Source organism: Palaemon carinicauda, chromosome 10 (assembly GCF_036898095.1).
Source record: "Palaemon carinicauda isolate YSFRI2023 chromosome 10, ASM3689809v2, whole genome shotgun sequence".
NCBI classification, from domain to species: domain Eukaryota; kingdom Metazoa; phylum Arthropoda; class Malacostraca; order Decapoda; family Palaemonidae; genus Palaemon; species Palaemon carinicauda.
The window spans coordinates 49,632,159-49,645,071 of NC_090734.1; the positions used below are offsets into that span (position 1 = coordinate 49,632,159).

The following is a 12,913-nucleotide window of genomic DNA, read 5'->3' on the forward strand; positions in this document are numbered from 1 at the left end:
GAAACATCAGGCTCAAATTTATCTCTGAATCAACTCAGAGCGAAAATCATAAAATTTTTTCGCGTTACGATAGTATAGCGAAAAATAATTGTCCAAACGGCATGTAAGCATCGTTAAGTATCTTGTTACCTAATTTCGGTTGGTGTGTATTCTACGACCAATGAGATATAGGTACGGGGTAAAGCTTAGTCGACGTTTGAGGGGGTACTTGAGAAGAGGGTCACTTTCTAGCGCACGCTAGCCAGAACAAGTCATTCTTAATCATGGACGCCAGGCAGTTACAGATCACTGTTTCAGAAGAAGTTAATAGAGTGTTTTCACAACAGCAATCAGAGTTATTAAGCAACTTGCAGGATATGATGGACCGTCGATTATCTGCTTTCCAACAAAATATCCAAAAGATATCCGCGTCTCAATTTAGCAAGATCGAAGGGAACTTGAACGAGCATTACGTTTTTCGAAGAAAAGGAAACGAGAACCAATATAAACATGAGGCGCGCGTGCTCACCAAATTGAAAGAAGCCAATGAACATTTAAATTGTGGCGGCATCGACGGAGTAGAGTCGGCGAATAGCTGCATTGTTGAAGGTATCGAGCTAATCAAAGATCGTCAGAAAGTCATAAAGTTAGCTGATTCATCTCAACTTGGATGGAGGGTCGTTCAAGAGTATCAGGCAAACCCCATAGCAGACGATTCCGACGACGAGAAGATGTATAGAGCACAACTGAGGGCCGAAAGAAAGGTTTTCAGCGCGAGGAAACGTCAGCGATTTGATCCTTATCAAAGGAAGCCGACGGCCGCTACACGGCTAGAGGTGGAGGAGAAGTCTTCAATTGGTGGAAAACCTGGCAGGTGTTTCGACTGTGGTGCGAAGGGACATTGGAGCCGCGATTGTAACAAGAAAGAAGAGAGAAAGATAAGTAAAAATTTATCTAGTGTATCTTATGCTTCAAATTTTGTACAAGAAAATAGGTATTTTGGGATCGAATCTCCCGTTGGTCGCCTAAGCGCACAATACAAAGAGTGGGAGAAAATCGGGTCAGGTAAGAGTGTCTTAGATGTCATTAAGGTTGGGTACAAAATTCCATTTAAATCAGATCCTATTTTTGTTGAATCGAGAAACAATAAGTCAGCTAGGGATGAATCTGATTTTGTCACAAGGGAGTTAAAAAGTTTAATAGAAAGAGGATGTGTGTCCCAGTATTTGATAAACCTAAAGTAATAAATCCTTTGATGGTGGCCAAGAATAGAAATGGCAAGCCAAGACTGGTTCTTGATTGCAGATATATTAATCCTTATTTGCACAAATTTAAGTTTCGATACGAGGATGCTTGTACTGCAAAAGAAATTTTAAAGGTTGGGGATTTCATGTTTACTTTTGATCTGAAGTCAGCTTATCATCACATAAAAATATATGAAAAACACAGGCAATATCTCGGTTTCTCATGGGAGGAAAAGGGAAAAATTTCTTATTTCGTTTATAATGTATTACCTTTCGGCATTTCTACAGCGAGTTACATCTTTACAAAAGTTCTTAGAGAACCCATTAAATATTTAAGATCTAAGGGAATGAAGATTATATTATTTTTAGACGATGGCATAGCAGCAGACTGTAATTTTGAAAGGGCATCAGAGGCCAGTAATTTAATCAAAAATTTTTTTCAAGATTTGGGTTTTTTGTTTGCAGAAGAAAAGTGTAATTGGTTTCCCTCCCAAAATTGTACTTGGTTAGGTTTGGAGTGGAACACTACTGAAGGCATAGTTCGTATCGGTAATGACAGATTACTTAGTTTCAGATCTTGTTTAGATGCCATTCATTCCAAAATTCAAGGAAACCATATTTTTTTTTCACGTAAAACTATTGGCCAGAGGGGTTGGTCAAATAATTTTCATGAAGTTTGTGTTTGGAGATATTGTCAGAATGAAAACAAGATACCTATATTATTGCATATCGAGTAGAGCTAGTTGGAACGCTAAAGTTAAATTAAAATATCAATAGGCGCTATAGGAGAGATAGATTTCTGGTGCAGGAATGTTTCAGTTTTTAATGTTAAAGGTCGTTCCATTGATTTGGTACGTGCATCGGATGTATGCAACTTATTTCTTTTTTGTGACGCCTCAGATGTAGGCTTTGGTGGTTATTTTGAAAGTTTTGGTGATGACAGTCACGAAAATGTTTTCTTGGGAAGTGTGGTAGGAAACTGGACAGCAGACGAATCGGCGCAAAGTTCAACATGGAGGGAGCTGGAGGCCGTTAACAGGGTCATGAAAAGTAAAATTAACATAATTGAAAATCAAAGTTTAAAAGTCTTTTCGGATAACATAAATGTTTCAAAAATTATGCAGGTGGGGAGCAAAAAGTCCTCTTTACAAGCTATTGCAAGCCAAATATTCGAAACATGCACAGAGAACACAGTTCATGTTTTCAATGCATGGAAGCCCAGGAACGAGAACAGAAGAGCAGATTTCTTGAGTCGTTTGACAGACATGAATGATTGGTCAGTTCATGATGATGTTTTTCAGTGCTACGAAAAAATGTGGGGTACTCATACCGTGGACAGGTTCGCCACTCATTACAATAAAAAGTGCAGGAGGTTTAACTCGAAATATTGGTGCCCTGGTACGGAGGCAATTGATGCTTTCACTCAAATTTGGTCTGGAGAAAATAACTGGTTAGTTCCTCCACCTAGTCTTATACCCAAGGTTATTAACAAAATGGTGGCAGAAAAGGCTTCGGGTACTTTGGTTATTCCGGAGTGGAAATCCTCTCCTTATTGGCCCATGGTATTAGAAGGAAACTGTTTTAAATATTTTGTTAGATGTTGTGAGCAATTACCAAACAAAAGGTTGATTACGTACGGCAAGAGTAAGAAATCAGTTTTTGCTAATTTTCCATTGCATTTCCAGATGTTGGTGTTGAGGATACAATTTTAAGAAAAAAAAAAAAAAAAAATTTAGTTTTGAGATTTGCATTTGTTTTATTTCGGTTAATGTGTTTTCCAGGAGTAGGAGTGCATTTACACGTCAACAAAGCAGTCATCGATAGCGGAGTTTCATTGAGCAGCAGATTGGGAGACCTCAGTGGTCACATGTGCGGTTATCTCCTATCGTCGAAGAGTGACAGTACCAACAAGACTTACAAACTCGGTTTTCAACGATGGAAGGTGTTTATAAATGGTCACGAGAGAAGCGAAATTCCAGCACAGCCAGTACACGTTGCTTTATACATCACCCATTTATTGGATTCTGGTGCTTCGTATTCTTCAGTGAACTCCGCTGTTTATTCCATAAAGTGGATGCACGAAATCTGTGGTTACGCAGATCCTACACAAAATTCTTTTGTAAAATCTTTGCAAGAATCTGCGAAGCGATTAACTGGTAGACCGGTGCGAAGGAAGGATCCTATTGACAGTCATATGTTACAAAATCTGTGCGATTTGTATTCAGATAGTAGGGATGTTCTTGTTTTAAGAAACTTAGCTATGATTTTGATAGGTTTTGCAGGTTTTTTGAGATTCGACGAATTAAGTTCATTGAAATGTAAAGATTTCATTGTTGAAAAGAATTATTTAAGAATTAGTATAGAGAAGTGTAAGAATGATCAATACAGAGAAGGGAATGAAGTTTTGATAGCTAAGGGTGTCACAAGTGCATGTCCATATTCAATGTTTTTACGTTATACAGAAGAGGCCAAGATTGATTTGTCTTCTGATAGTTTTATTTTCAAGCCCTCTTTTAGAAGTAAAGGTATTTCGAAATTAATCAGAAAAAATAAGAAACTCAGTTATACTGCAGCAAGGCAGAACATTGTTACTTTGTTAAAATTGGTAGCTCCAAATTTAAATATTGGTCTTCATTCACTAAGGTCAGGAGGGGCAACTGCCGCCGCAAACATGAGTGTAAATGAGAGATGTTTCCAAAGGCACGGGAGGTGGAAGTCGGTTTCAAGCAAAAATGTCTATGTCAAAGATTCCATAGAAAAAAGGTTAAGTGTGTCAAAACAATTGTTGTTGTAATCCACTTCATTCCCTTCTCTCCCTTTCTTTGGTGTTGTCTAGGTTCACCCAGCACGGTGCGCTATAATCCAAGTAAATGTTTTATTTTAATTCTATACATGTAGAAATTGTGTAGTGGAGTTTGGACTAAAATTTTTTCGCGTTACGATAGTATAGCGAAAAATAATTGTCCAAACGGCATGTAAGCATCGTTAAGTATCTTGTTACCTAATTTCGGTTGGTGTGTATTCTACGACCAATGAGATATAGGTATGGGGTAAAGCTTAGTCGACGTTTGAGGGGGTACTTGAGAAGAGGGTCACTTTCTAGCGCACGCTAGCCAGAACAAGTCATTCTTAATTTTTATTTTTTTTTATTTTTGTTCGTTTATGCAATTAATATTTGTTACTAGTATACTATTTTACATATAAAAACAAAGAGTGAGGTTCCGCCACTCTAATTGAGTTTACTCCGCATTATTGCCGCGGATACACAGGTTTCCATAGTTTTTTTCAATATTAAGATTGTTTTTTATCTATGTTTTTTCCTGGGCGGCGGAGGAGGCTGATATTAATTTGAATGAGTTTACTGTACATTCTCAGACATGTAATTTTCCGTAATTTGTACTTTGTTTGATTCTTTAGAATTAAGTAATGTTATCAATGCTTTTTGTATGATATATTGGAAAAATAAACCTGGCGTCACCCAGCACGGTGCGCTATAATAGGTTCACCCAGCACGGTGCGCTATAATCCAAGTAAATGTTTTATTTTAATTCTATACATGTAGAAATTGTGTAGTGGAGTGTGGTCCATATTTTATTCGCAGAGCGGATCCTGACAATACACCCGCAGGTCACGATCCGAGGAAAGGTTCCTCATCCTTAAATTTCTTTAATTGTATGGATTTTGAACATCTCCGTTCATACACTGGCTGGAAGTCTTCTAGAGTGTTCTTTCGCCACTATGCGAAGCAAGTAGAGGAACTAAAAGAGATCTGTGGTAGCAGTGGGTCGCGGTGTTAACCCTACTGTTTAACTCTGCGAGGAACAGTGGTCTTAATTGGGACGATTAATTCCAGGGTGAATGTGTAGTTACATACTGTACTACAAACTAAGTGAGGGCACTGTGTTGCCCATCCAGACTTCCATTTCCGAAGGTGAACCTAGCATAAGTGCAGACATGTGTGCCGAGCGTTTCTAACGCTAATGTCATTGATTTGTAATACAGGCTTTTATGACTTTGATACCTCGGTATCTTAAAAGTGGCATCTAATGTTTTTTCTTTCAGACAAACAAGCTCTGTTTACTATCATACTTTTGCTTAAAGTTTTGGGTTATCCTCTTCTTATGTATATATATATATATATATATATATATATATATATATATATATATATATATATATATATATATATATATATATATATATATATATATATATATATATATATATATATATATATATATATATATATATATATATATATAATTGTGGTTAACCTGTCTATTTATTGCCTGTACATAATCTGGTTCTTGAGAACCTTGCGTCTCCTTCACCTGTGTCAATTTATTGGTATAATTGAGCATTCATTCTATGTACCTTATCTCGGATAATTCTAATAGTATTGTTCCTTTATGCAAGCTATGTTGCATTGGTTTTCCTCCTATGCGGATATAAAACCTTTGTCCAATACAAGTATTGTGCGGACAACTGGTCGATATTTCATATTGACGCAGTGGTTCTTTACAAACTATGCTTTACTTAATAGAGGGCAAGACCACTATATTAACTTGCCTGGTATTCATATATAGGTATATGTACTCTTCGAGACTTTTCCAGAGTCTAGTAGGACTCTTTCCTGTAGGGGGCAGGAAGCTCTAACATAGTTTATAGTTAGTTGAAAAGATGTATAACGATAACATCTTAGGTCTCTAGATCTAGTTGACCGGGAAAAAATTACCTACGGGGAGTACGGCACGTTCTGAGAATCCACAGATACAGTAATGCTCTGGTACACTTCCATCAGGACGACATGGCTTGAGCCCAAAAAACGGATTTTGAGCGAAGCGAAAAATCTATTTTTGGGTGAGATGGCCATGTCGTCCTGATGGACCCGCCCTTGCCTTTCTAAGAAAGGGCTGTAGGACCCCTCATTACATACAGTATCTGTAGCACCTCGTGTATGCTACAAGGAATACAGATGGCGCCAGGATTGGCGCCAGGCACGCATACGAATCGGAGGATAGGGAAGCCTTGGGAGCGGCTCCCCTTTTTCTTTCCCGAATTCGTATCTCGCCAATCACCTCCTACGAGACGAAATCTCTGTCCAGGATGTAGATTGCCATGTGGCGTGTCTAGAATACGTCTTCTATTATGTCGCGATATCCCTTTCACGAGGGATACTCGCTCCAGGAGTTATAATTCTGGTATCTTAAGGTAAATTCTCTGGGAATATCGCCGTAGTTGTAATATACCCTAGGAAGCTACCCTATAGGAACTTCCATCAAAACGACATGGCCATCTCACCCAAAAATAGATTTTTCGCTTCGCTCAAAATCCGTTTTATATATATATATATATATATATATATATATATATATATATATATATATATATATATATATATATATATATATATATATATATATATATATATATAGATGAATAAATAATATAAATATACCCACACACACACACACACTTATATATATATATATATATATATATATATATATATATATATATATATATATATATATATATATATATATATATATATATATATATATATATATATATATATATATATATATATATATATATATATATATATATATATATATATATATATATATATATATATATATATATATATATATATATATGTATATATATATATATATATATATATATATATATATATATATATATATATATATATATATATATATATATATATATATATATATCTATATATTTATATGTATATATATATATATATATATATATATATATATATATATATATATATATATATATATATATATATATATATATATATATATATATATATATTCAAATAAGCCATATATATATTTTTGATATATTAATGTCTGGATTCTCTTAACGACCTCGGGATCAGAGCCCCAGGCAAAATCACACAAAGACAAGAGCTTGGCTCCGGCCGGGAATCGAACCCTGGTCGGCAAGCTTATATAGACAGTGACTAACCCATTCGGCCACGAAGAAAGATAAAAGTCAATGACAATTCTACTGTACTTATACCTGTCGAATTCAGGTATTTTGTACTTAGAATTGAAATCAACCCATCTTCACTATCGTAGCTAATTGGTAGTTTGTTACTTGGCATTCAATTAATGATAAATTTTGCACATTTTTACGTGTTTTTCATATTCAAATAAGCCATATATATTTTTTTGATATATTAATGTCTGGATTCTCTTAACGACCTCGGGATCAGAGCCCCAGGCGAAATCACACAAAGACAAGAGCTTGGCTCCGGCCGGGAATCGAACCCTGGTCGGCAAGCTTATATAGACAGTGACTAACCCATTCGGCCACGAAGAAAGATAAAAGTCAATGACAATTCTACTGTACTTATACCTGTCGAATTCAGGTATTTTGTACTTAGAATTGAAATCAACCCATCTTCACTATCGTAGCTAATTGGTAGTTTTTTACTTGGCATTCAATTAATGATAAATTTTGCACATTTTTACGTGTTTTTTTTTTCATATTCAAATAAGCCATATATATTTTTTTGATATATTAATGTCTGGATTCTCTTAACGACCTCGGGATCAGAGCCCCAGGCGAAATACCACAAAGACAAGAGCTTGGCTCCGGCCGGGAATCGAACCCTGATCGGCAAGCTTATATAGACAGTGACTAACCCATTCGGCCACGAAGAAAGATAAAAGTCAATGACAATTCTACTGTACTTATACCTGTCGAATTCAGGTATTTTGTACTTAGAATTGAAATCAACCCATCTTCACTATCGTAGCTAATTGGTAGTTTGTTACTTGGCATTCAATTAATGATAAATTTTGCACATTTTTACGTGTTTTTCATATTCAAATAAGCCATATATATTTTTATTGATATATTAATGTCTGGATTCTCTTAACGACCTCGGGATCAGAGCCCCAGGCGAAATCACACAAAGACAAGAGCTTGGCTCCGGCCGGGAATCGAACCCTGGTCGGCAAGCTTATATAGACAGTGACTAACCCATTCGGCCACGAAGAAAGATAAAAGTCAATGACAATTCTACTGTACTTATACCTGTCGAATTCAGGTATTTTGTACTTAGAATTGAAATCAACCCATCTTCACTATCGTAGCTAATTGGTAGTTTGTTACTTGGCATTCAATTAATGATAAATTTTGCACATTTTTACGTGTTTTTCATATTCAAATAAGCCATATATATTTTTTTGATATATTAATTTCTGGATTCTCTTAACGACCTCTGGATCAGAGCCCCAGGCGAAATCACACAAAGACAAGAGCTTGGCTCCGGCCGGGAATCGAACCCTGGTCGGCAAGCTTATATAGACAGTGACTTATTTGAATATGAAAAACACGTAAAAATGTGCAAAATTTATCATTAATTGAATGCCAAGTAACAAACTACCAATTAGCTACGATAGTGAAGATGGGTTGATTTCAATTCTAAGTACAAAATACCTGAATTCGACAGGTATAAGTACAGTAGAATTGTCATTGACTTTTATCTTTCTTCGTGGCCGAATGGGTTAGTCACTGTCTATATAAGCTTGCCGACCAGGGTTTGATTCCCGGCCGGACCCAAGCTCTTGTCTTTGTTTGATTTCGCCTGGGGCTCTGATCCCGAGGTCGTTAAGAGAATCCAGACATTAATATATCAAAAAAATATATATGGCTTATTTGAATATGAAAAACACGTAAAAATGTGCAAAATTTATCATATATATATATATATATATATATATATATATATATATATATATATATATATATATATATATATATATATATATATATATATATATATGTATTTATTTATTTAAATATATATATATATATATATATATATATATATATATATATATATAGATATATATATATATATATATATATATATATATATATATATATATATATATATATATATATATATATATATATATATGTATTTATTTATTTAAATATATATATATATATATATATATATATATATATATATATATATATATATATATATATATATATATATATATATATATATATATATATATATATATATATATATATATATATATATATTTAAATAAATAAATACATATATATATATATATATATATATATATATATATATATATATATATATATATATATATATATATATATATATATATATATATATATATATATATATATATATATATACTTTTATATATATATATATATATATATATATATATATATATATATATATATATATATATATATATATATATATATATATATACTTTATATATGTATATATTTAAATAAATATATCATGTAAAAAGAAAAGATTAGAAACACGGGAGGCCACTGCCATGGGCGATGGCCTATTTACACGTTTTTTTGGGGGCCACTGACAATCCTTGGCCCATTTCTTCGCGGTTGCCCTGAATCTAAAATAGTAGTAGCAAAATGCGTCGGATGGGAAGTAGTAAGTAGCTGTAGAATTCGTTGGTTGGGGCGCGAGCGATTGGAGGGTGGTGGGATGCTTTGTCGCCTCTTCGTCACGTCACGGGGTAGGCGTGTATGTCCTATGGCATTCACGTCAACTTCGGTTGACATTGAATAGGCATCCTCTTCGTCAGGGGTGGAGGCGTTGATGGAGGTCTTGAGGTGGCTGTCCATAAGGGCGTCGGCTTTGGTCATCAAGTCCTTTATGGGTAAACTATCGATATCGGGTATGGCAACGCATATAGGTCCGGGTAAATGGCATATCCAAAGGGCACGAAGTAGTAGGTTCACCTCACGAGGAGAGCCATCAGCGGCAGATTGCAAGCAAGCGATACTGGTCATTTCCTTGAGGGCAAGCGGAGCCCTTTGGTCCCCCAACGGTTGTTGCGAGAGCTGAAAAAGCTTTGCTATACGGGTGGCTGGCGATGGTGAGCTGTTGCAAAAGGTATGTTTTGAGGGCGTCATATGCTATTGGGGTGTCTCCTTGTTCACAAAGCCAGTCGGATATTTCCGTGAAAGTATCTTCGGGTATCGCCGCGAGAAAATAAACTGCTTTGGTGGTTGAGCGAGTCATGCCCTTGATGTGAAACTGGACTTCTACACGCTGAAACCAAGCAAATGCCTCTCCGCTGCTGCAGTGCCAACTTCCGTAGAGTCCGCAATAGTACCAACGATGGAGGGGTGAGGGGTGGGGGGGGGTGGAAGGCGGAGGGAGCGATTCGACTTCTGGGGTCATCAATGTGACGGGCCGAGAGAAGGTTGTGACTGAAACACAGATTGGAAGCAACTGAGTAAATTTATAAAAATAATAACAATAATAAGGATAGGGAAGTGGGGAAAATGGGGAAAGGAAGAGTACCCCTGGATACAATCCTGTTTATAGCTCAAAGGCAGGTACTCGGGATGGGAAAGATTAAGGAAATAGGGAGAAAGTGACGTACAGGAGAAGAATAAAAGAGAGGGGCAGACCCACTTGCGATATTAGGGAATTGGTATTATTTGTTAAATGTCTTGATAATAAATCTATCATAAAACACTCTCCTTTACAAACAAAAGCAGAGGAAAAAGCAGACATGTTTATTCTGGTTCTTTTTAGTGTGAGGGAAGAGCGAAGATACAAGCAAAATATATACACAAAATGAACTATGTACGATCGTGTGACACACGGTTGGTACAATATATATATATATATATATATATATATATATATATATATATATATATATATATATATATATATATATATATATATATATATATATATATATATATATATATATATATATATATATATATATATATATATATATATACAGTAGACCCCATTATACAGCATCCCCAGCTTATGTTATCTTCACTTTACGGTGTGGAATGCGCTGATTTTTCGTCCCCTCATTACGACATTTTTCCCACCTTACGGCATCGAATTCCAAAATTCAAACTTGGCGTTTTTTACGTATACGAATGTGCGAGTCACTAGCCTACCACCACGTTCATACATCACTGCATACATCACTATTATTACAAGACATTGTAGCAACACCCTGGAAGAGATGGAGCGCCTTTTGTTGATAGGGATAAAGGACAAAGAGATTGTTGGGAACGATCATTTGTGAAAAGAGCCAGCGTGATGGACAGAAAGAAAGAAAAAAGTCAAGCAAAGAAAACTAAGATTGCATTAACAAGCTCTTTTAAAAAAGTCCTCTATTACTGTTTCTCTCTAAACATAACATCAACATGTTTTTTAAATAAAATCTCTCTCTCTCTTTCTCTCTCTCTCTCTCTCTCTCTCTCTCTCTCTCTCTCTCTCTCTCCTCTCTCTCTCTCTCTCTTGTTCTCCTTTGCTGTTGAGTGTTAGAGACGTTTATTATTTTATTTTCCGAGAGAGAGAGAGAGAGAGAGAGAGAGAGAGAGAGAGAGAGAGAGAGAGAGAGAGAGAGAGAGAGAGAGAGATTAAAAAAAAATTGTTTAGAGTACATATGATTTTTAACGAGTGGAACGACAACTAAATGTAACCAAGAAAGTAATACCAGCAAATCTGAATTCCTTTATTAACTAATACAAATATTGATAAAAACACACTCCTGCGCGTATACACAAACACACACACACACACACACACACACACAGGTGTAGGAATTGCTACGCAGTAGGAGACAGACGGTCGGGGAGGAGGTAGATATTGGTGACTGTGATAAGGTACCGCAATTCAGTGATGAAAATTAAAAATCAAAAGAAAGAAATAAATTTGGTAAAAAATATGAAATAAAAAAAAAGTAAATAAACTTAGTCAGATTAAAGTTTCCGTAGTGTAAGTTACGGTACGTTACCGCAGTCACCTTCTCTACCTCCTCGCCAATCGTGTCTCCTCCTGCGTAGGAATTCCTACACCTGTGTGTGTGTGTGTGTGTGTGTGTGTGTGTGTGTGTTTGTGCATACGCAAAAGAGTTTATTTGTGTATACTGTATATTTGTTTTAGTTAATAAAGGAAATCAGATTCGCTGATATTGCTTTTTTAGTTACAATTAATTGTCTTTCAACTCGTTGACGTTGTTAAATATCATATATACACAACACATTTTTGTTTAATCTCTCTCTCTCTCTCCCTCTCTCTCTCTCTCTCTCTCTCTCTCTCTCTCTCTCTCTCTCTATGAAAAAATTAATAGACGTGTCTAACACTAACAGTGAAAAAAAACAAGAGAGAGAGAGAGAGAGAGAGAGAGAGAGAGAGAGAGAGAGAGAGAGAGAGAGAGAGAGAGAGAGAGAGAGAGAGAGAGAGAGAATTTATTTAAAGAATATGTTAATGCTTTGTTTGAACATGTCGTCTTATGGAGAGTGTTAATGACAATTGTATGAGTCATTTTGGAAATATGTTGAGGAATTGTCAGAAACAGGCTTCTTTAGATAGATATTTCTCCAAAAGAGAAGTGTCAGAAAGCGAAGATGATACTGTATAAGTGATTCTATGAAAAAAGATAAACAAAGAGTAATTTTTTAAGTTCTAAAAAAAAAATTATAAGAGAAAACTTCAAAAGAAAAATAATAATAAAAAAGCATTTTTAATTATAAGAGTTTACCGTAATAGTAAGAATAAATTCATTATTAAGTGTACATAACATAAGTAGCATTGATACGTTTTTTATATCTGCCGTTTCCTCCCCCCTCTACCT

At 35.2% G+C, this 12,913-nt stretch overlaps 1 protein-coding gene across 1 annotated transcript; it reads left to right on the plus strand.

Moving 5' to 3' along the window:
* The first annotated feature begins 215 nt into the window (after positions 1-215).
* LOC137648618 (uncharacterized) lies at positions 216-4,721 on the plus strand. The gene is made up of 2 exons (XM_068381547.1): positions 216-1,044; positions 3,005-4,721. Exons 1-2 carry the CDS (start codon positions 264-266, stop codon positions 4,015-4,017), a joined length of 1,794 nt encoding a protein of 597 aa, XP_068237648.1. The 5' UTR covers positions 216-263; the 3' UTR covers positions 4,018-4,721.
* Positions 4,722-12,913: the final 8,192 nt, after the last annotated feature.